The sequence below is a fragment of the Dama dama genome, chromosome 11 (assembly GCF_033118175.1).
Source record: "Dama dama isolate Ldn47 chromosome 11, ASM3311817v1, whole genome shotgun sequence".
Lineage (NCBI taxonomy): Eukaryota > Metazoa > Chordata > Mammalia > Artiodactyla > Cervidae > Dama > Dama dama.
The window spans coordinates 33945501-33971453 of NC_083691.1; the positions used below are offsets into that span (position 1 = coordinate 33945501).

A 25953-nucleotide genomic window follows, 5' to 3' on the forward strand; every position below is an offset into this window, starting at 1 on the left:
GATAGACTTTAAGCTCTGTGAATACACAGACTGTATTTTGTTGATCTTAACATCTCTATTATCCAGCCTGGTACTTGGCATGGTGGGTGCTCAATAAATGCTTGTTGAATATATGTATGAGTGCATGATTATGAGCATCTCATTATACACACTTCTAGCTTTATTTTTCAAATCTCTTAAATTTTTTTGAGTGGGTAATATATTCTAGTGTTCAGAAATCAAAATGTACATAGTAAAAAGTCTCCCTCCCATCATTGTCTTGTGTCCACCCAAATCAAACCTCCTTCCTTTCTTTCTCCTACCCGAAAAAGCGCTGGTGTAGCTTTTATCTAGTGTAGTTTTTCAGGGTTTCTTTATGCACATACAAGCAAATACAAATACACACATACACACACACACATACATATATGCATGTGTGCCTGCTAAGTTGCTTCAGTCATGTCTGACTCTGTGCGACCCTATGGACTAGCCTGCCAGGCTCCTGTGTCCATGGGATTCTCCAGGCAGGAATACTGGAGTGGGTTTCTTTGCTTTCCTCCAGGGGATCTTCCCGACCCAGGGATCAAACTTGGATCTCTCCTGTCTCCTGCATTGGCAGATGGGCTCTTTACCACTCGTGCCACCTGGGAAGCCCCTATATACATAGATAGTCTCCCCTTTTTATGCAAGTGGTAACATATATTATATACTCTGTTTTGCAGCTTACTTCTGACTTTATATAGTTCAGATCTTTTATCCATATAAGCATACCTTTAAAAAAATTGATTGTATATCATTACACTGAATAATTGAACTGTAATATTAATTTAGTATGAATTTTATTGTTGGGCATTAAAGTTGTTTTAAATCTTTCCCTGTTACAAATAACACTGTGGTAAATAATCTTGTACGTGTGACTTTGTCTGTGTTCCAGTATGTCTATAAGATAAATAACTAGAAATGGAATTGCTGGAATAAAGATTATATGTGTTTATAATTTTATCACCAGAATGCCCTCAGAATGTTTATACCAATTTATTAACCCAGCAGCAACATATGAGAGTGGTTGTTTCTCCACAGCATTGCCAGTCGTAAATTAAACTTATTTGTAGATTTCTGTCATGTTCCGCTTTGCATAATGGCCAGGTAGCTCCTGTTAGACTAACCCATCCACAGATATAAAGCCATGTGCCTTAAGGCACTGGAGAGTGATCAAAAGGAGGCAGATATTAGATGGGAGGTTGATACTTAGAAGGGAAAGCAGAGCTTATGGGATAAAATCTAAACGTCTAATATATGTGAAAGAAAGCAGGAAAATATTTGGTTAAATAATGCCCAGATATTTTCAGATAGAATGGAAGACATGCATTTACAGACTTAAGAATCTCAACACACCCCAGCCAAGACAAATGCAGGGAAAAAACAAGGCACGTCATAGTCAAAATACTGAAAACCAGACATAAAGAGAGAATCTTCACCACCACAGAAAGGAACACTTTACATGTAGGTGAAAGTTACCTATATGTCACCACTTACTTTTCATTAAGAACAGTGGAGGTCAGAAGACTGCAGTGCTATCAGATTTCTCCCAGTCTGTTTGGTGAAAAATGATGCTCAATTTAGTTTTAATTTGTATTTCTTTTGATATGAATGAGGTTAAGCATTTTTTCATACGCTTAAGAGTCTCTTGTATTTCTTTTCTGTTTATCCTTTCTTTTTGTTCTCTTGGGTTTTTAATCTCTTCATTAAAAGCATTGCTGTTTGCGATGGAATTGCAAATATACTTCCCTCAATTTGCCAGTTATCTTTTAACTTTGCTGATGGTGGTTTTTATCATCCCAACAATTTTTATGATCAGGTAGTCAAGTTTGTCTATCTTTTCTTTTATGGCTTTTGAATTATAAAGTCATTCTCTGCTGCAGGGTTTTATAAAGACATTTGTCAGTGTTTTCTTCTATATGGTTTCAGTTTTTACACTGAAATCCTTAGTCCACTTGGAGTTTTTCCTTATAGATGATGTGAAATATGGGTCTAAGTCTTATTTATTTCTAGATGGCTACCCAGTTGTCCCACATTATCACCCAGGCACTAAATCTTCTGGACTGATTTCCTGTTCCATTAGTATGTCTGCTGATGTAACAGCAGACTATCCTGCTGTAATTACTGTGTGTTTATATGATGCTTTGCTGTTTGGTATAGCTAGCCTCCTTTCATTGCTTTTCTTCTTCACAGTTTTCCTGGCTGGTATTTTGTCTTTTCTTCAGAATAGAAGATGTTTATCAGTTCCTGGCTGGTATTGATTGTTTATTTTTCCACACGGTCTTTTGACTCAACTTTTTAAAGTTCCCTCAAGTAATGAGCCCCAAAGCCTGGACAGGGGCTTCAGGCCAGGTCTTCCTGAATATGCTCTCAGAGCACTCTGCCCTTTTATGGATATTATTTTTTGGAGATTTTAATTTATAGGAGTATTATTTTATTTTGGATTAATGACTGACTGACTCACTAGAATATAAGCTCCAGGAGGGCAAGGATCATATTTCTTTTACTCATTGTATTTGCAGTGCCTCATATAAGGCCTGGCACATGTGAGGCTCTTAATCCACAGTAATGAATAGATGAATAACTTTTGAATCTTGAGGTTGAGTTTTGACTCTGTTACACTCTCAATGACTTCAGGCAGGCTTCTTGACTGTTCTAAGCCTTAGTTTTCTCATTTCTAAAGTAGATATAAATGAATTATACCTACTGAACTGGGCTTTGGGAATAATTAAATGATATATCTTAGAAAACAGTTTTGTGAAGTGTGAGATGTTCTAATTAGACTAACTTTGGCTTCCCTTCTCACCTGTGGTAGATAATTACGTGTTTAACAAGGAACAATCTCTAGATTTAGGCTGTTGGTTCTGAGTCCATTTGAAGATTCATCTTTACCAAGCTGTCACCCAGCTGAAGTTAGTCACTCTTGAGTATTTCTTAGCTTTTAGCCACCTAAGCATTAAGACAGTCAATTTCAGATGACAGCTTGTTTGTTGACAGCAGACTGTCTCTAAGAAAGGAAGTACAATTTCACTTTGCAGAGCAACCATATTTTGGAATCCATTCTGCACAAGATGTCTACCTGCCACTTCTGAAAGGAAAAGAGAACTACGACACAGCTGCTGTTACCAGAAGAAAAGCTTAAACCTAATAAACTGCCAAAACTCAGCGTTGTTAGTTTAACTTACTTGCCAATGTACTATAACTTGAAGAAAAGGGAGGATGTGTGTATTTATTGCTAATGCTGGGGAAATTGCCATTAAAGCAGTTGGCAGAACCGCTGACATTTTAACGGTCGTAGGTCAGATCATCTTCTGCGTCTATCAAAGAGAAGATTTGACCAAGGATTGACAAAAAGGAAATCAGATGATTCTGTTGACTTGGCTGCATCTAAATGTCTCCTTTTCGGCTTACAGGAAAGATTGCTATGGAAGCAGTCTTTGATGTTGCAACAGAGTGGCTGTAAATTGCTTGAATAACTGTTGGAACTTCAAATATAAAAACACAGGAAGAGTCACTGTCTGAGGTCGAATGTGAGGAGGAGTTTTCACTTGTGTTATGCTCCTCATGTAATGTTTAGGGCTCAAATTTTACACTAAGATATGTTTTCAATCACTGTTTACTCAGTTTCACAAAAAAGGGTTCACTTACAGGTTGTAAGGAAAATCCGTGGCAACTGAAAACTGAATTCTAGAATCTTAGTCTCCAACGTTTCTAACGCTATTAGAAACAAGTGCAAAATTTTCTTTGTTCTCTCAAAGGTAAAATAAAGAATGTATAGTAGGCTTGAAAGTTAGAGATCATAAAGCACTTTTTATGGTTTCCAAAAAGTTCAAATTATTTTCACACTCTTAAGCTTTTTTTATTATTAATTTAGTTATTTAAATCAGCCCATTTCTGATAAACCAATTAATATTAATCCTGAGATCAACATTTCTTTTATTATGAATTTAGCGTATAAATCAGTCTTTTGCCACCAAACATAAATTTATATTAGTTCTAGGATCAACATTTTGAGAAGGGATAAAGTAGGGATCGTCTGAGCATTTTTAAAAGAATGTTGGTCAAAAATAGCCAGTAGAATAAAAATACATTGTGCAAGCTAAAATAGGGCAAAAGAGCTAAAATGCAGCCCGTGGACTAAAATAACTGGCAGTTCAAATGAGTCCAAGGGCTAAATATGTGAATATCTTCCGATTACCTTATATGTGGAGAGTTTTTAATTTTTTAAATTGCACATTTCACTTCTTTTGTTGTTGTTTTCGAAAATACTATAAGAGCCATTGAGTCTAACAAACTAAAAGGTCGGAGTTTGTTAACTTTAACATTTTAACCTACAGGTTGACATTTTTAGGCTAGTAGGTAGAAATGGCTATTTATTGATTGGTAGGGAGTTTATCTAGTAGGCATTTAATGTTCACTCATTTTATGCGTGATTCTTGCACAGCCTACAGGGGTTTAGCAGTGGTGCACACTGGGGAAGTTTCTAGGAGACCTGAGATCAGTGTTAGTGCTTATTTGTGCCAGAGACACTGACCTTGTTGCTGTTTCTTGAACATCCAGGTGGACTCCTGCATCAAGCCTTTTTATGCTTGTTCTCTTTACCTGAGATATTTCCACCCATGTTTCATATGGTTTACTTCCTCATCTCTTTCACATCTTTGATCAGTTGTTATCTTGTCAGATGCCTCTATGAAGAAGCTAAATCCCTACCATCTAAGACTTTTGAGCCAAGGAGAAATGTAACCTGATGAACGTTGAAAGGACCTCTCTTCCTGTGGTGATGGGAATCAGTTGCACATGAACAATGGCTGAAGCGTTTAGGTGTGGTTGCAGTCATCCAGGCTGGAGATAACAATGGCTTGGGTCAGATGGCTATGGAGATGGTGGAATGTGGCCAGACTGAGGATATAAATTGACAGTAGAGTCAGCAGGATTTGCTGCCACTTGGAATGTGGAAGAGAGAGAAACAGAAGAGTAAAGGGTGATGCTGAAGTTTTTTGGCTTGAGAGATAGAAAGAATGAAATTGCTGTTCTCTGAAATGAGGAATGACTATCAAAGGGAAAGTACAAAATCAAGATTTGGGTTTTTGTTGTCATAGCTGGATAAATGAAACTTGAAGTAGAAAAAGATTTGAGATGGAGATAAAATATTTGAGAATCATCCCAGCATAAAATCAGGAACCTGGTTGGAGTCACCTGGGGAGTGTAAAGAAAAGAGGTCTTGGGGAGAAGCGCTGGTACACAGCAGTGTTAAGAGGTTGGGGAGACCAGAGGGAGGGCCAGTGAAATAAAAAGCTCAAATAGACTGGCTTTTGGAAATCAAGTAGAGAAGGTTCCAGGAAAAGAGTGATCAGCTATGCTGGAATGCTGCTGATAGAACAGCAAGAAGATAAAGACTGAGAAAGGACATTAGATTTAGCAATGGTGTGGTCACTGGTGACCTTTGTGAGCTGTTTTGGGAGAGGGATGTGGTGGCAGGGCTGACTTAAGAGGCTTTTGGAGAGAAAAATAAAAGAGAAAATGTAGACCTCAAATATAGACTAATCTCTAGAGAAGACAATTTTGTATAGTAGAACAGAGAAATGAGATGGGACCTAAAGAGGGTATGAAGTCAAGAAAGACCTGTCAAATGATGTTTGCACGCTGATGGGAGTGAGTGGGTAAAGAGGAAAAAATAGAGTTTACAGAAGATGGAAAAGGGGGCCCATTGCTGGGAACCTGTATTCTTTGATGAGTCTTCCTCCCTCTTTAGCACTATATGCATCACTCATGGGAGACTTTTCTGTTCTTTCCAAAATCTTACTGGGCTGGATTACGCTCTTATGTGTTAGTTGCTCTGTCGTGTCCAATTCTGTGATCCCATGGACTGTAGCCTGCCAGGCTCCTCTGTCCGTGGAATTCTACAGGCAAGAATACTGGAATGGGTTGCCATTTCCTTCTCCAGGGGATCTTCCCAACCCAGGGATGGAACCCAGGTCTCCTGCATTGCTGGCAGACTCTTTACCCTCTGAGTCTGCAAGAAAGCCCCATATTCCCCTCTTGTAAGTTCCTATATAATTCTGTTTCTCCCATACATACCCCTTTCAAAGTATGACCTCTTGTACTCACACTTTACAGGGTATGTTAGTCCTCTAGCAGCTTCATAGAACACTAAAACCACACTTTCTAATAATCTGGGACTATAACAGAAGGTAAGAATTTTATTAGACTCTTTCACAGACCTTCTCCTCCCGTCCATCATGACGAGCTGTTTATAGATCCTTAAATGGCTCTCAGCTGTTCTCTTAAGTGTTCGGTTGTGAGTAACCTGTGCGATTGGGGTTCCATCCTGTGTCAAAGATGATTCTGAGGTTTCTGGCTTGAGAAACCGGAAGAATGGAATTAGCATTTACTGAAAAGAGGAACAAATATCAAAGGAAGAGCACAGCTGCTGAGTCCTAAGGAGTAGCATCATTTCTTACCATTGGCATTCCTGGTGGCATGATGACTTCTGGGACCTCAGCATTGATTCTGGCCATTTGGTTCTCTGTTTTCTGCCTTTTCTGTCATGGGATTAGGCTTGTGGTGTTGAAGAAGTACTCTGTCCTTAGCCAGAGATTGATGTTAGTTAAAAAATGTTGCATGCAGTAAAACAAACAACACACAACTATGTGGATGGTAGCTATCATTTTTATCTTTTGAGCTCAAGGTTTATATTTCTGTTTGCATTTTCAAGGTTTTAGGTCACAGTTAGGGCCAGGACCTTGAAGCCAGTCACTTGGGTGTTTGTAGAAAGGAGTGGTGACTCTTGTGAAATCTTATATAAGAGATGTGCATACATCCTTAAGTGTGTTCATCCACCCATCCATAAAAAGTATTTATAAATGCTTGCTATATTTAAAGATGTGTTAGGGAGTTTGAAGTGCTTGTTTTGTCAGGAGGGAAGAGGTAGAGATTCAGGGAGCTCTTTAATGGTCATAATATGAAAAAGGCAGAGACCACTCTTTAGAGTAGTTCTAGCTCATCCCGAGAGTTCTTTGTTCAAACAGCACATCGTAGGAAAACCCATGGTATCATAAGGAAATCCCAAGCTGTGCTGCAGGCTTTGCTGCCAGAGAGGCTGAAAGATCTAGAACCTTACTAGCTCACACCCCTCTTTGTTGCCTTTGCATAAGTTTCTTAGAACCCTGAGGTGTCTGCATAGCACAGGTGGAAAAACCCCTCCTTTTAGACCATGACGGAGTTGTTTTTCTTTTTTTTTTTTATGTCATTCCTTAGTCTTTCCCATCATAAAAAATACAATAAATTATGATGATTTGCCATTGTAAATTGAGAGGGAAACTTTTTTCTTTTAGATGAGTTTTCTGTTTCAGAAAAAAAAATAGAAGTTATTATTTAACTTGGTTAAGTGTTTTAAATCACAAAACCTCTGTACATCTTGCCTGTAGAGACTAGTTCATAGAACTGCTGAAAAATTTTAGTTGATGATAATGATATTAACAGATCATCAGGAGTTTAGAGTCTTATTTGGGATACCTGCTGATATACTCCTTTATATATGTGGATAGAAGTTTGACCTTTGTTCTTACTTCCAGATGTAGTATAAAGGATGGTGATTTATGTCAATAGCCCATGGGTTATAAATATTAGTGAAATGATCTGAATGCTTTAGTAAAATCAGATGAATTGAATGGGCAGGTCTGTGCCTATTGTTTGGATTAAAAAAAATCACACATTCATGTATTCTTTTTATACTGTTAAAAAACAGAAAGGTAATACTACTGCATTATAATTCTAGTGCACATTTAAAATGCAGATTAAAAATTCTAATTGTATTTTTTAGTAACTAATAATTTAATAATGCTTTTTGATCCTCCCCTACTTTTCCAGCTTTCTTTTCTTGCTTGATGTTAGGAAACCCAAATTGAAGATTCCTACAGTTCAAATAGGTTGAACTTGCGGCCTTGGCTGTAATTGTCACTTCATAATCTATTTTTTATTTTAATCTTATTATTAAACCTTTTTTATTTCTTGCAGACTGGTGAATTTTCAGCTCGTTTCCTTTTGAAGTTGCCAGTGGATTTCAGCAATATTCCCACGTACCTGCTCAAGGTAAAAATGTATGATTATCACTATGAGAATTCAGTTGAGCTTTTTAAGTCATTATTTAACTTTGAATATTTGTATAGTTTGCCAGCATTTTGTTTAGGTGATGAATTCTATTAAAAATTTTATTGCATGAAGATCCAGTGAGTTAGTTACCTAAGAGCTAAAATCGTAGCCCTAAAAATAATTTCAAAATGGACTTTCCTTATAAGATAAAATGAGTATAAACAAATTAAACCTTGGGAAAAAGACTGCCTTTGGTTAATGATCTTTTGGGGATGAGAGACTCTCTTAAAAATTACCTTAATGTTCATTTGTCTTTAAGTAGGATTGCATGTTAACTATTTTGTACTACAGGGCATTTCATTTTCTTTATGTATGTTAGCACTTGATCTCAGGCATCTTCAAAGTTGGACTGCCCTGGAGAGATCTAGAATTGAATTAGGCCAGTGTATGTGGTACTTTAAAATACAATGAGGGCAGGGGATGGCTTGGGAGCCGCTACTTTGGGAAGGGATCTGCAAAATGCTTTATAGAGGAGAGGTGGAACCCAAATCCACATCAGGCTGTGATTGTTGTTGTTTAGTAGCTCAGTCGTGTCCGACTCTTTGCGACACCATGAACTGTAGCCCACCAGACTACTCTGTCCATGGGATTCTCCAGGCAAGAATACTGGGGTGGGTTGCCATTTCTTTCTCCAGGGGATCTTACCAACCCACGCATCGAACTTGGATCTCCTGCACTGGCAGGTGGATTCTTTACCACTGAGCCAGCAGTGAGGTCAGGTGAAAGAAACTAAATGGACCAGTGAACTGGCAAGTTCTGAACAGGAACCCCTGAGACAGGGGCTTAAGTTTACTGTGGATGTGGTTTTGGGTATGGCCTCAGTCATATTTAGCCTGTGGTGATATAACTTTGCTGTAATGTAAGAAAAATTTCTGCCTTCCAAATTTGATGTTATTCAGAGAGTTAATCGTATTTATTACAGTTTAGAGAGAAGACAAAATCCTCGTGCAAGTATTCCTGTGTATTATTGTAGTCGTAAATAACATGAGATTATTCTTAATAGTGATTGGAATTAAAGTATAGTCTGACAGAATATAAACTATAGACCACAGGAAAGATTAGGACTCTTTTTTTTTTTAGCATTTTACCCATGGGATTTATTACCTTTTTTCCCCCTAAGTAAAACATGGGATTTTTGTGCCTCATTAAACTTTCATTTTTAATTTCTAGTTGACTGTTTTCCCACTCTGTATCCAAGAGTTGTGAAATCCAAGTGAGAATGAAAGTTAGCAATTTATATTAGTTTCTCAATACTCCTGTTGTGGAAAATATACATATTAGACCTGTAATTACCAAGCATAATTAATTTGGTTTCAACGGTTACTGTGCTCTATTAGAATAACAAAGTCTCCTTGGAGACTCTTACATAACAGACTCACTGACTTCCATATGTTCGGTTAAAACTCTATTTCTGCTAATTTAAAACAAAATTTAATAGTATATGAGAGGATTATTATTCACATAGTCACTTTAATCCATAATTTATAGTTACAGTGTCTTTGTTTTGCTCTGTTGGGCCTTATCAGTTTGAATGGTTATCCTGTTTATTTGAACTTAGTGTTGCTCTGTTCATGTTCTTGAAGGCCAAAGGCAAAAAAAAAAAAAACACTTCTTGGATCATAATCTATGTAATTTTTTTCCCTCTTCAAAATCAAATTTCTGTATTTTCTGTTCTAAGAATTCTATCTTTATATTGTTATGCCCTTACTTTCCTCGCCAGTCAGATAGGAAAAAGGTAGAACCTATTTGGCAAAATTGGAAAGTGTTTTTTATTTCCTCTCCCAAAGTACAATGAAGTACTTTTTCTACTCTTAAGTAAAACGCCTACCTTGCAACACTAATGTCTTTTTGTCTTTTAGTTCCTGCAAAGAGAGTAAAACAACAGGACAAAAAATATCAGTGTAGGCAGGTTCATTTTTTGCCATACCCTCTCCAGCATTTATTATTTGTAGACTTTTTGATGATGGCCATTCTGATTGTTGTGAGGTGATACCTTATTGTAGTTTTGACTTGCATTTCTCTAATAGTTAGCAGTGTTGAGCATCTTGTCATGTACCTGTTGGCCATCTGTATGTATTCTTTGGAGAAATGTCTATTTAGATCTTCTCCCCCTTCTATTTAGGTCTTTTTTATTTTATTTTTTTATTGAGTTGTATGAACTATTTGTATGGTTTTTTTCTTTTTTTTTTTGATATGGGGTTATATGAGCTGTTTGTATATTTTGGATATTAACCCCTTATTGGTTATATCATTTGAAAATATTTTCTCCCATTTAGTAGATTACCTTTTCATTTTGTCAGTGGTTTCCTTTGCTGTATGTAAGCTTTTAAATTGAATTAGGTCCTGTTGATTTATTTTTCCTTTCATTTTCTTCACTTTAGGAGACAGATCCAAAAAATATTGCTGTGATTTATGTTAAAGAGTGTTCTGTCTATGTTTTCTTGTAGGATTTTTATGATTTCAGAGCTTACATTTAGGTCTTTAATTCATTTTGAGTTTATATTTGTATATGTGAGAAAATGTTCATATTTCATTCTTTTACAAGTAGCTGTCCAATTTTCCAAGCACAGTTTATTAAAGAGACTGTCTTTTCTTCATTGTATATTCTTGCCTCCTTTGTCATAGATTAATTGACCTTAAGTATGTGGGTTTATTTCTGGTCTTTGTTCTGTTCCATTGATCTATACGTCTGTTTTTGTGTCAGTACCATACTGTTTTGATTACTCTAGGTTTGTAGTGTAGTCTGAAGTCAGGGCATGTGATCCCTCCAGCTTTGTCCCTCAAGATTGTTTTGGCTATTTGAGGTCTTTTGTGTTTTCATACAAATTTTAGAATTCTTTGTTCTAGTTATGTGGGAAAATGCTATTGATATTTTGATGGGGGTTGTAGTGAATCTGTAGGTTGCCTTGTGTTGTATGATTAAGAATTAATGACATTAATTCTTCCAGTGTATGAACATTTTATATCTTTCCATCTGTTGTGTTGTCATCAGTGTCTTTCATCAGCTACTTATGGTTTTCTGAATAAAGGTGTTTTACTTCCTTAGGTAAGTTTATACTGAGTTATCTTATTTTTTTTGATGTGATTATAAATGCAATTGTTGTCTTAATTTCTTTTTCTGGTAATTCTTTGTTAGTGTGTAGAAATGCAATGGATTTCTGTATATGAATTTTGTGTTCTGCATCTTTAGTGAATTCATTGATGAGCTCTAGTAGTCTTTTTCTGGCATCTTTAGGATTTTCTACGTATATTATCATGTCATCTGCAAACAGTGACAGTTTTACTTATTCCCAATTTGGATTCCTTTTATTTATTTTTCTTAGCTGATTGCTATGACTAGGACTTCCAGTACTGTGTTGAATAAAGTTGGTAAAAGTGGGATGCTATCATTCTTTTATATAGTAGGGGGAAAGAGGTAATAGCATGATCATTTAAAAAATGTGTGTATGACAGTCAAATTTTGTGACTTGTCATCAAACACTGAATTTTAGTAAATTTGCGTTTTAAAATTCCTCACTCTTCTTACCTTCCCTTAGGAAGAGGGGAGGATTTTGCATTCTGTGCAGCCAAAAAAAGAGAATTAGGCTGATTAATCTCCCTGGATTTTTTTTTTTTTTTTGGATGGATGAATACTTGCTTTGTTCTTTATTATGCAGAATTGTTTGAAAGTCCATATAGTTTTACATATTTACTAGGAAGGAAACTGATAACTTCCCCTAAATAGTTTCTTTTAAAAAATATAGCAAGCTTGTTAGGGTGATATATAATATATTGATTATAGTTTTTTCTCAGAAAGCTTAAAATAGCAAATATTAAAAAGTCCACTGATCCTGGTAAATGAATTTAAATTCAATGAATTTTTATTTAGTGAAAATAAATTTTATCCTTATAAAATTTTTTCTCTGAACCATCCATTAGATGATGCTTCAAAGTTTGAAACTTTTTAGTTTATGAAATTTTTTGGATCCAGTAAAGTCACACTTAATAAGCAGCTTTTATAAATAAAGACTGCTTTAATTCACTCCTGTGAAATCTGGTCTTAAAACAGTTGTCTGGTGCTTGAAAGACCATAAAGAATTCACAGGAAACCCTCATCTTATCTGAAAGGAAATAGTTTCTGTCTAATCAAATAGTAGTAGGCATACTTTTATAAAAGTAGGAATGTGTACCTGGAAGAAAGTGCCATAAAAGTAGGGTGCTGTTTATTCCAGTAATAAGTCTGATTTATCATTGCTAAAATTGAGCCAAATTTGCATTTGAGACTTAATCATGTGGAAAGTAGTGAGATGGTCTAGAAATAGCCTGCAGGATATTTCCCCTTATTCCTTCATTAAGTAGGAGACAAATGACTGCTTTTAGTTCATTGTCCTTGTCCCACGTCCCTTCTGTAGAGAATCAGGGCTTAGAGAAAAGCATACTCTAGATCAGGGGCTCTAGATGTCTGCACTAGAGGGCACGATAGTAAAATTTTAGGCTTGCGGGCCCTGTGGTCCTATCACCACTACTTGACTCTGTTGTCACAGCGTGAAAGCAGCTATGACAGTATCTAAATGAATGATTATGTCTGGGTCCCAATAAAACTTTATAAAAAACCAGACATTAGGTTGGCTTTAGATTGTGGGCAGTTGTTTGCCAGTCCCCTTTGCTAAATTATAGGACGGAAAGTGGGAGAAATATTGCTTCACAGTATCATCATAGAAAGATGAGAAGAAAAAGATTTGGTTCACAGAGTTCAAGTTGTTTTTTAATACTGTGGTCTGTTTGTTTTTATTTAACTAGTACCTTGAACTTGGTTGTAGTCTCCCTCCCTCTTTTCTTCTTCCTCTCTTCCTTTCCTTCCTTATTTTCTTCCTTCCTTTATTCCACCTTCTCTCTTACATTTAAACAGTCTGTTAGCAGCATATAATTTACTAAGTTCTCTTCCAAGTCTTAGTTCCCCTAACTGTTAAAATGTGGTCAGGCTATTGCATACCATATTGGGTTGTTGGGAATATCAGTGAGATGATGAAGATGGTAGTACTTAATACACTTCTGAGGTTGGAGTAAGTGTAGAATAGAAATGGTTTTGATTTTATTTAGTCATTAATTTATATTTCTAAGTATTGAATTTATTGTGGTCTAGGAAGAAAGTAAGCATTTCATTGAAATTAAGATAGAGTTATAGCTACTGCTTCTTTTTTCTTCTGTCCTGTTTTCCCCCCATCTAGAATTCAAAACCCAAATTTTCACTTGCCAAACCCAAATTTTCACTTGCCCCAAATTTTTGTATATAATTTATGGTAATCTGAACATAGTATTTTTCCCTACAGAAAATGAAGAATAGTCACAGGCAGCTTCTGTGAAATTTCTCCTTTTGGTTTTGTTTTATTGTTTTACTGTTTTCTTTTGCTTTTATTTTTTTATGGTATGCTCTTGTTTTTTCCTCTAAATTATAATTTTATAGTGGAGCTGTGTCTCAGATCACTATTAATTGACCAGCTTTGTTGCCTTGTCCCCATATATCTTGTTAGTTCTTCAAGTAGAGTGTATTCTATTACATACAATGCTTTAGTATCATGAATTAGTTCATGCATGATTGATAAACAGTGAAAGTATACCAGTATAAGGCAGAAGTTGCCATGGTTTATAGTTAATAGGTTGACCACCAAATAGCAGCTGAGTGAAAGTTCACTAGTGCAGATGAATTTAGCAAGCTGTGAAGGGTTCTTGTATGGCACACAATGTCCATTCACTTCATTCCTTCTACTTGGCTCAGTTTTGCTGTACATTCTGTTTTAAGTATTTATTGCATAGCTTCTTCCCAACTTTGTGGAAAAGAAACAAACATAAGACAATAAGCCAGAGCTCTTTCTGGCATCATTACATTTTGTCCAAAACCTGCTTCTCTGCTGTAACTTCTAATGGTGATGTCCCTCTATGCTTTCCTGTAACTCATCTGTTTCAGACTTTCCTTGTCACCCCTTTCATTAAGTTATCTTCAGCTTTTTAAAAGTCCTATACTTAGTATAATAATTCTTTGTTTATTACAACTATAGCATGTCATTTTAGGTATATTAGTAGTTTCACTGGATATACTTTGGTTTTTGTTAATGCTATAGTTACAGAGTTGTACAGGCAACTAACTGTAAGGTAAAGTCTAGACTTGCCATAGTTTCTCATAAGCCTCTTATTTTTAATGTGTGATTTATTAGAATGCAGTTTTTTAAAGGAATGCATTTTTTCACTTTCTAGCAGAAGAACTTATATTCAAACAGCCAGAGATTCTGTTCTTTTGTAGACTAGGCATCTTTTGTCCTTTCTACTTATATGTCATACGTTTTTAAATCCTTCTCTATCCTTGTATTTCTCTTCAGTAGGTATTCCAGATTGCTGGCATCTCTCTTAAACTGCGGTGCCCAGAAATATGCACAAAGCTTCAGATAGGTTTGATCAAGGCAATGTTCATTAGAACTCTGATCATCACCATTAGTATTTATTGAGCTTGTGAAGAAAAACTAAACCTCCTTGTTTTACTAATCCTGTTTTATGTAGTTGGTTTTTTAAGGCAAAACATAGATGAATCCCTTAATATTGATTCCCTTTTTTTTATCCCCCAGCTCGTTTATGGGGGAGGTATTGCCACCTATAATTCAGAAAGGAAAGTGTGGGTTGAAACCAGATAGTTCAGTGAGGGTAGCAAGAATTGTAGGATATGATCATTATAGGTTGACTGTTTTTTTTTCTTGGAGCTATTTTCTCAGTGGTGACATTTCCCCTACTCACGTCATAAAGTTACTGCCTGGCACTTGACACGGGTAGTGTCAGTTTGTCACTGTCATCTGTTACTGTTAATCTGTTTTCATCAATCACTGGACGTACAATTCAAATAAAAGTAAAATCTGGTTTGGTGTGTAGGATGATTGCATAGACAATAGTAATGCAAGTCATACTAAATTAAGTACCATAAGAGAAGTACAGAGTTCTCCAGTGGATTGGTGAGAGATTACATCTAGGTAGAAAAGACCTTTATAAAGGATGTAATATTTGAGATGGGCCTAAAAGATTTGTTTTGATAGAGAAAGTATGAGCATGGTTTTAGGTGGCAAGGAAAGAACATTTGGAGACTGTGAACAGTTTAGTTTGCTTAAATCACAGACTATGTGTACAGACTAGTGAGAAATAAGAAAGGAAAGGCATTTTAAATATACATAATGATATAGAGAGAGTCTTAAATATTCAACCACAGAGTTTAGTGATTGTTTTGAGTAGTACTGTGACTGGGATTGTATTCAGGAAAAGAAATCTGCCAGGAAACAGTATATAAAATGACTGGGGAGCAGGTTTCAAGGAATGTAGAGCTGAATATTATGGCTCAAGGTGACCATGTTTCAGACTTGATGAAGTTTTCATACATGTAGGTGGTGTGCTTACTCACCTAACTCAATGATCAACCTGAGAAAGTGGAGGAGAGGAAACGGTATAGTTGGAACCTTCTAGTCAATGCTATCCAAAGTATATGTTTTTACTCATGAAGAAATAAGAACAGAATTGATAGTCTTTAGAAGCATTTGAAGCAATTTGACAGAATAATCATATGTCTGTTGACTGTAATGATAAAAATATTGGGTTTGCATTTTGATGTTTAAAATTTTTTTCTCTTTATAATAACTCATTTTTAATGTATTTTATGAACCCATCAATCTGTGAAGGATTAGAAAAAAAAAAACCAACAACAGTAGCATCTCCTTCATCGTAGATATTTTTAGAAGTACTATACTGACTCATACCTTGTCTTCTAGGACCCTGGCTGCCCTTGCCTCCCTTATCCTGAGACACAGCAATCTCTTAAGTATCCTTGGGGGTTTTCAGTTTTGTTCTTTTTTGCTGAGCTGGGTGTTGTATTCACTGTTAGACAATGTTCCAGTCTCCTCTTTTTCTTTATAAATGAACCACTAGGATTTGGAGTAGGAAAAGGAAACTTCAGCCCTTGATTAGGATGGCATCTAATACAGAACTGGTGGAGAGGGATTTTGTTTTTTTCTTTTATAAAATAGTTTAAAACAAATTTTAACAGCACACTTATATTTTTATCTTAGTTTCATTACAAAATAATGTCACAGTGATATTTGCCCTCTTTCTACTATTTTTTTGAAGATCCCATTCCTTTCTTGAATCCATTTACTGTAGTTTTTTTTTTTTTTACATGATGACCATATTGTTGAAATGGGTGACACCCAGAAACAAGGTTGGTGTCATTCTTTGTTCCAAGGGTGCTTATAAAAAGCTTTGGCTCCCTTGAAGCAGGATGGACAATAATTTAGGTTTTTCACACTTTGTGCTAACTCTGGAAAAGTAGTCTCTAATGCTTTGAATGTCTGTTCAGTATGTGGCTACTTCATGAAAATAGTCTTTAACATAAAATCCTGGAATATTGATGGTGACAGTATTCTTAGTCTCTATTGCATAGCCTAGTACTCCGCAAAAGTGTGGTCCCCAGACCCCTGGTGTCACCAAGACCATTTTAGAGGGTCCATGAAGTAAAAACTATGTTCAAAATAAAATTAAGAATTTATTTACCTCAAGATTGAGTAGTGAAGTTTTCTAGAGGCTACATGGTGTGGTAACATGTAATCATCATTCTGATGGGCAGTGATGTGTTGGCTTATGTGTTCTTGTATTTTAAAAATTTTTCAGTGTTTACCAAAACATATTCAAGAAGAAATGGATAGCTTGAATAGTCTTATGTCTGTCATAGTTAAATGGTTAAATACCTTCCTGTAAAGGAAAGTATAGGCACATGATGCCTTCATTGGTAAGGTTCATCAGTTATTTAAGGAAAAATAATACATGAATTCTCACATTCTTTTGGAAAATTGGAAAAGAGAGAATGCTTTCTGACTGATTTTGTGAGGATAGCATTACCTGATAACAAAAATTAAACAAAGATATTACAAGAAAAGAAAAATACAAATGAATGTCTCTCATGAATATAGATGTAAAATTCAAAATAAAATTTTGTATTGTATTGAAATTCAGTACAATAATATATAAAAAAAGGTAACATATATCATGACCAAATGGAGTTTATCCCAGGGGTGCAAGATAGGCTGTATGTTTAAAAAACCAACAATGTGATTCACTGTATTACCAAACTGAAAAAGAAAGACTGTATGATCATCTTAATAGACACAGAAAGAACATTTGGTAGAACCAAACATCCATTCCTGATAAAAGTCTCCAGATAGAAGCCCAGGACTAAAAAGGGACTTTGTCATCTGGTAACTTGTATCTCTGAAAAGTTTATAGTTAATAATATACTTAATGGTGGAAAAGACCACTGTTTTTCCTCTAAGGTTAATAGCAAGGCAAGGATGTTTACTTTCACCAATACTCTTCAGTACTGGAGTTTCTAGCCAGTGCAATAAGGCAAGAAAAAGGAATAAAAGGCACACAGAGTAGAAAGGAAAAAGCAACTGTTTTTATGCACAGAGGATATGATTATTATGTAGAAAAACCTAAGGAATCTACAAAAATGTTTCTAGAACTAATACATGAATTTTGTCATGTTGCAAGATACAGGATAAATATATAAAAATTAATTATAGCACTTTCACTTTTTTCCCCCTAACAATGAATAATTTGATATTAAAACTAAAGCTGAGAGAAGCTAACTGGGTTATGCAGGTTACCTTTATCTATATGTGGCAGAGCACAGAGTTTCAGTTCAGGTTTGTCTCACTTGAAAACCTAGGCTCTTTCCACTATGAGAGATTGTTGTGCAAGCTCGTGGTAGAGCAGGCCTGTTTCTTGGCACAAAGGGGAGGAACTTTATTGTTACACATTCATAGGTCAACATAGGTCTGTCTAGCCTCTGATATAGTAGAACAGGCACAAAAGGGAGGAAATTTATTGTTACATATTTGTAGATCAGCATAGTTCTGTCCTGCCTCTGACACAGTAGAATTATGAAAATACTTCTATTTTTGACAGGAACTTTTTGGGGCAAATACATTCCACCTCCACCCCTCTCTAAAAAGTTACTTTAGCAAGTCACTTGGCCGTGAATGGAACTTGCTTCAGTCTTGCTTATCCTGTGGTCACATGTGTCCTGCTTTGTAGACTGGTAGAGTCATCTAGCCTTGTTTCATTTGAAATCTATTATAGCCTGTCCAGGAAACTTTATTAGCACCTCTAAACAATTACGTCATTAAAAAGCAAGACTTACGAGCCCTGTTAAGGCTGCATAAAATTTGTTTTCCATCCTGAATATAGTTAAGCAAGTTCCCACAGTAATTTTAGAATGATTCAGTCTTTTCTAGGTTCCATAACTGATGTTGCAAAAAAATTGGAAATCAATATGAGGCTATTCTTTTTCAGTTTTTCAGTCATTTTGAATGATTACAATACTCTACTGTTTAGTTGACAGTTGATCTCTTTTAGGAAATTTGTCATAATCCCATATGCTGAGGATTAACAGGCACAGAGCTGAGATTTTATGCTAGAACATTCAGGCAATCCATAATCTCAGTTAAAAAAAAATTTATACCTGAAATTCAACTTATTTACCTTGTTAGCACACTATCAGCTGTTTAATTATTAGACAATAACACAACAGTTCAAGGCAGTTTAATTTTAGTGAATAATGTGGCATAAAGCTCCCTAAAATTCAAATCTACAAAGCCAAGAGTGCTATCTGATTTACAATGTGAGGTCTGAACCTGCTACCACCATTACATCTCATTCAGAAATTCCATCCATGCCTCTTTTATGCTATGTATTAAAATTTTAAGGAAAAAAAGATAATAGATTCACATTAAGGGTTTTCCCATTCATGATCCTGTCACACAGCTCTTGCTTCTCACCCGCAGGTTTTACAGTTGGCAGGCAGGTCTTAATGCTGTGGGAACTCTGCTCATGAGATCCTGGCCATGATGAGAGTCACCTCTTGGATCTGATTCTCATTTAATTGTCTCTCTCTTTTCTAAGCCTAAGTAGTCTGGTTCTTCCCTTGCTTAGATATGGGATGTAAGGAAACTATATCTGCACACATGCTCTGTTTGGAAGGGCTCTTGGGATAGCTGACAAAGTTCTATTTTTTGACCTGGGAGGTTCTTTTGAGGGTGTTTGTCTTTTAGTAATTCACTGAGCTATAGATATTTTTGTGTGTCAGTTTCTGTACTTGTAGTTATATTTTTCAATAAGAAAGGTAAAAAAAAAAACAAAACCAAAAAAATTGAATGTAGAGGGTTTTAAGGAATTATATTCTAACTCCATTTGTCATGGCTAGTCTTTTGCTAAGAAACTCAGGGCTATAAAATCTATTATAAGAAAATCTGCTTCAGAGTCATTCTCAGAAAGGGGTCCATCCATTCAACAAATATCATTGAATTGTTACTGTATTAAGCTCCATACTTGATACTGAGGATATGTATGGGGAAACCTTAATGAATACGATCTGTGTCCTCACTGTGCTTTCTAATCGTATCAGTGATACCACAGGTTAAGAGGCTTTTTATTCTTTGGTATACTGTTTGGGAATATTGTCATAAAGATTTATATTTATATCTGAAGTAATTCTTCCTGGTAGACATTTATCCCATAGGTAGTATAGTGGTTATTTCCTATTGCATAATAAATTATTCCAAAACTTAATGCCTCGAAACAGTGAACATTCATTATGTCATAGTTCCCCTGGGTTAGGAATTTGGGAGTGACTTAGCTGTGAGTTTCCAGCTCAGAGTCTTTCATATGGTGGCTGTCAGGATGTTGGCAGTGATGTAGTCATCTGAAGGTTTATCTCGACCTGAAGCATCCATTTCCAAGATGGCTCACTCACAGGACTGTTGTCAGGAGAGCGTAATTCCTCATTTAGACGGGCTTCTCTATAGGCTGCTTGAGTGTCCTCACAACATGGCACCAGACTTCCTCCAGGGCAAGCAATCTGAGAGAGTAAGAAGGAAGCTTCAGCCCCAGTGTCTAAAGTCGCACAGTGTCTCCTTCGTTCACTTCGTTAGAAGTGGCTTAAGTCCAGCCCACAAAAAGAGGACTTTCTGGTAGTACAGTAGCTAAGACTTGGCACCCCTGATGCAGGGGCCCTGAGGTTCAATCCCTGGCCAGGGAAGTAGATCCCACATGCCGCTACTAAGAGTTTGCATGCTGCAACTAAAGATCCCCCTTGCTGCAACTGAGACCCTGCACAGCCAAATAAATAAATACATATATTTTTTAAAAGATTTATTGGAGATGGCACATGGAGGCCAGAAGCATAGGTTAGAGGAGACAGCAAATGTCTAGATACGTGATACAGTGGTAGTGGTACCTGGGAAGGAAAGGATCATGTTTGTGAGCTTAAGCTCTTTATGGCATAATTAGTATTCTCTTTATATTTCTCTGCATTCTAGGGTACTATCCTGAACACATTATATACTCAGGAAGAATTTGCTTTGAAAAATGTATGTGTTTGTGTATATCTCACACGCCAGTAAAGTAATGCTCAAAATTCTCCAAGCCAGGCTTCAGCAATACGTGAACTGTGAACTTCCAGATGTTCAAGCTGGTTTTAGAAAAGGCAGAGAAACCAGAGGTCAAATTGCCAACATCTACTGGATTGTTGAAAAAGCAAAAGAGTTCCAGAAAAACATCTATTTCTGCTTTACTGACTATGCCAAAGCCTTTGACTGTGTGGATCACAATAAACTGTGGAAGATTCTGAAAGAGATGGGAATACCAGACCACCTGACCTGCCTCTTGAGAAACCTGTATGCAGGTCAGGAAGCAACAGTTAGAATTGGACATGGCACAACAGACTGGTTCCAAATAGGAAAAGGAGTATGTCAAGGCTGTATATTGTCACTGTGCTTATTTAACTTCTATGCAGAGTACATCATGAGAAATGCTGGGCTGGATGAAGCACAAGCTGGAATCAAGATTGCCAGGAGAAATATCAATAACCTTAGATATGCAGATGACACCACCCTTGTGGCAGAAAGTGAAGAAGAACTAAAGAGCCTCTTGATGAAAGTGAAAGAGGAGAGTGAAAAAGTTGGCTTAAAGCTCCACATTCAGAAAACTAAGATCATGGCATCCGGTCCTATCACTTCATGGCAGATAGATGGGGAAACAGTGGAAACAGTGGCTGACTTTATTTTTAGGGCTCCAAAATCACTGCAGATGGTGACTGTAGCCATGAAATGAAAAGACGCTTACTCCTTGGGAGGAAAGTTATGACCAACCTAGGCAGCATATTAAAAAGCAGAGACATTGCTTTGTCAACAAAGGTCTGTTTAGTCAAGGCTATGGTTTTTCCAGTGGTCATGTATGGATGTGAGAGTTGGACTATAAAGAAAACTGAGTGCTGAAGAATTGATGCTTTTGAAGTGTGCTGTTGGAGAAGACTCTTGAGAGTCCCTTGGACTGCAAGGAGATCCAACCAGTCCATCCTGAAGGTGATCAGTCCTGGGTGTTCATTGGAAGGACTGATGTTGAAGCTGAAACTCCAATAACTTTGGCCACCTGATGTGAAGAGCTGACTCATTTGAAAAGACCCTGATGCTGGAAAAGATTGAAGGCAGGAGGAGAAGGGGACAACAGAGGGTGAGATGGTTAGATGGCATCACTGACTCAGTGGACATTAGTTTGGGTAAACTCTGGGAGTTGGTGATGGATAGGGAGGCCTGGCATGCTGCGGTTCATGGGGTTGCAAAGAGTTGGACGTGACTGAACTGAACTGATATAGTATCTGTAGGATGACAACATGACAATGTAGATGATTTCTTTTATTATTTTAGCAAACTCTGCTTTTTCTGCTGATTAAAAAAAACACATTATCCTCATTATAGCAATTAAAATCTTAAATCTGAAGAAAATATGGAAAAGGATATATAAGTCTAAAACTCATTCTATTTTTATTTGGTATATATATTTTACTTGGTGTGATGAGACTAGTCTAATAAAGGATAGAAACAGACTTCTGATTATGTAATAGCCTGCAATTATTTTTATGGCTATTGCATTCCAGTCTTCTTATGCAATATTTACAATGTACATGTGTAACAAGGGCACAATACAAGTTCTGACAATCTTAACCATAAATCAGAATCGAGTCACGCAATGTAACATCTGTGAACTTGCTTGGCTGATGCAGACAACCTTTGTTAAGAGTACATAAAATTCTAAGTTTACAACTCTGTAGTAGATTTGGGGTTTTAAGCTCTAAAATTTAATTACCCTTCCCACCCTATAATTAATTCTGCCAAGACATTTTGATATTGGTTTAATTGTGAAGATGGGGGAAACTCATATATTACAGTTTGAAAAAAAATGAAATGTTTTAAATATTCTATGAATGTGATGAGAATTTCAGCAGATTATGGCTACAAAAGATTATGATTCAGCCTGAAAACATAACCTATGGAAAATCATCAACTGTGCAGAATGAGCTCTTCCAGATGACAGATCTTACTAGGAAAACCTGCCAATAAAAGAGAGAACGCTAGAAGAAAAAGAATCCTGTTGACTTTCAACATATGGCCTCGACACTGACATTCTTATAGCTTTTAGTGAATAGCAACCCAAAATAACTGGGTTGATAAAAACCAAAAAAATTAAAAAAAAGAATGCATGAATTAAAAAAAATTCTGCTCTGATTTTTTTCTTTACTTTTAGTTTAGAGGACTTAAAAAAATTTTTTTTAATCTTATATTGGAGTATATTTGATTAACAGTGTTGTGTTAGGTGTACAACAGAGTGATTCAGTTATACATATACATGTATCTATTCTTTTTCAAATTCTTTTCTTAGGTTATTTTAGAGTATTAAGCAGAGTTTCCTGTACCATACAGTAGGTCCTTGTTGTTTATCTGTTTAAAATATAGCAATGTGTACATGTCCATCTCAAACTCCCTATCTATCCCTCCCCCTTCCCCTGGTAATACACGAAGGTGATGGAGTGGTACATCTTCCTTATAGTTTCACCTTTCAGGATAATAGTGACTCGTAGCAAACTGAAAATAAAAGACAAATATCCATATACATTTAGGCATTAGTGAGAAAAACTGAATCATCTCATATTATCCTCTCTATTTGTTCTCTCAGCTATATACTCCTTGCATTGGTCTTTTTCTTTCCCACTCTTTTTTCCAAGGATCCTGCATTTTACCCTTTTTTTGGTTCAGCCTTTTGAACTACTTAAAAAGAAGTGGACCACTAAAGATGATTAGTTTACTTCCTTGGAACTATGAAGATTATACAGTGTGTCTCAAAGTTTTGTGATTGTTGACTTGTGTATTTATTTTCACTTTCATTCAATATTGAGTACCTACTGCGTGCCAACCACTGTAATAGAGAAATCTATAGTTTATAGGCTAAATCCTGTCTGATAATGGGTCAAAGAGTTAGTTACAGCAAGTTAAGCATAGAGATCAAGTATACCTCTGATATTTCCTTCCCTGAAATAGAATGGACTCAGAGTATTCCCTCTAGAACGCTCTTAGTTCCTTCTCAATTCCATTAAGGTTGTCCCACTACCATGGGGATTGTGGTGCTAATTTAGAGCAAGCAGTATAGGCACCTGGAGAATCCCAGGGATAGGGGAGCCTGGTGGGCTGCCGTCTATGGGGTCGCACAGAGTAGGACACGACTGAATCGATTTAGCAGCAGCAGCTGCTGCAGATTAACTGCCAGGTAACTGCAAAGCAGTGCTTAAATTAACACGCAAGACACACAGAAGTCTCAGTGTTCCACGTCTGTTGCTTACTAGTTGTGTACTTTGGTACATACAGAGTTGCAGCCTACTTCCAAGAGTGGCTCTGAAGAGTAAATGAGTTGATATCTGTAACTGGTTAGTTCAGGGCCTACCACAGAGCCCTCTAGGAATGTTACTTACCATCATTACTCCTATTGTGACTGGTATAAAAACTAATTCTTAAAATAACAGGGCAAATATTTACTAACGACTGTGATTTACAAACAAATCCAAGGCTAGATGTTACATTGAATATAAGCTTAGACCTACTTTAAGTTAGACCTACTTTAAGGTACAGTTTCAAATAGTTTCATTAAACCTAACTGTAATCAAAGTACTTTTTCATTCTAGTTTTCTTTATAGTTTTAAGAAAATCTTTTAATTCGCACAAATCTTTCTGGTGTCTTTTTATGCCTGCTCTGGAGATGCAGAAAGCTTACCCCTTTATTAGCTAACCTATAAGTTTATGTCCACAGTAGCCCCTATTCTAATATCCCATGCCTGTCTCTTTTTTCTGTGGAGAGAAAATACTTTGTCATCTCTTACTTCCCATGAAGCCATACCCTGGCTTTCTTCATATATCCCCGGGGAAGTATTAATTGGTTAGTAAAAAAAGAAAACTGAAACACTAGATCACATAGGAAGTATCGTCCTGTCTTATCCCCAGTTCCAGGAAAAGCTCACTTACTGCTGTGGTCTCTGAAGTACTTTTCTTGTTAATCTTAAATTGTTAACAACTTGGTTTTGCCCTGGCAATTGTATTTTGTTAAAGAGTTTATGCATTTCTCTCTTTAAATGGATATTAAAACCATCATAAGAAAGCAGTGTTTCAAATGTAAAGTTCATTGGGCTTTACTCTCAAGTAAAAGTTATACTCCAAGTGTATGCACTTTAGTTTTTGTAAGTTAAACCTTAAAAAAAGGATGCTAAATTACAGATAAATCCTGGGCAGGAGCTCAAGTCTGTAGAGCTCAAGCCTGTAGTCAGATAGTCTGTGTGTGAACTACAGCCACACAGCCACCACTTACTATGTTACCTTGGTGAGTTGCTCAAACCCACTAAGCTTCAGTTCCCTTAACTATAAAATAATAATATCTGTCCCTAACAGGTGACATCTCTCTAATGTCACCTATTAGCTCTCCCTCGACTTTCTGTGCCCCATGTCAGTCACAGCCTTCTTCCTCACATCAAGGATAAGCACTACTCTGAGTTTTAGGAAAAACCATTGAGATTCTTTATGGTTTCATTAACCAAGTGTGTAGCCTTCAACTATGTAGTGAAAAATGAAAGGCGCTAAGTGGTGTATGACTCTTTGACTCCATGGACTGTAGCCTGCCAGGCTCCTCTGTCCATGGGGATTCTCCAGGCCAGAATACTGGAATGGGTAGCCATTCCCTTCTCCAGGGGATCTTACCTACTCAGGTATTGAATCCAGGTCTCCCTTCTGCATTGCAGGTTGATTCTTTACCATCTGAGCCAGCAGGGAAGCCCAAGAATGCTGGAGTGGGTAGTCTATCCCATATCCAGGGAATCTTCCCAATCTAGGAATTGAACTGGTGTTTCCTGCATTGCAGGTGGATTCTTTACCTGCTGAGCTACCAAGAAAGCCCCATCCTTCAACTATAGTTGTGTCTTATCTGTTGTTTTAAATTTGATGTGTCTTCATGTACCCCAGTGTTCATTGCAGCAACATTTACAATAACTAGGACATGGAAGCAACCTAGATGTTCCTTCAGCAGACGAATGGATAAGAAAGTTGTGGTACACATACAGAATGGAATATTGCTCAGCTAAAAAAAGAATGCATTTGAGTCAGTTCTAATGAGGTGGATGAAACTGGAGCCTATTATTCAGAATGAAGTAAGTCAGAAAGAGAAACACTAATACAGTATATTAACACATATATATGGAATTTAGAAAGACGGTAGTGATGACCCTATATTCAAGACAGTGAAAGAGACACAGATGTAAAGAACAGACTTTTGGACTATGTGGGAGAAGGCGAGGATGTGACGATATGAGAGAATAGCCTTGAAACATGTATATTACCATATGTAAAATAG

At 36.5% G+C, this 25953-nt stretch overlaps 1 protein-coding gene across 2 annotated transcripts in view; it reads left to right on the forward strand.

The window, feature by feature from the left end:
• Window positions 1-25953, forward strand: part of BABAM2 (BRISC and BRCA1 A complex member 2) — a 407441-nt gene that overhangs the window by 128421 nt on the left and 253067 nt on the right. For both annotated transcript variants that reach the window (XM_061155072.1, XM_061155071.1), the window contains exon 6: window positions 8035-8109. In XM_061155072.1, the coding sequence (XP_061011055.1) occupies window positions 8035-8109 (75 nt within the window). The remainder of the gene's footprint in view (window positions 1-8034; window positions 8110-25953) is intronic.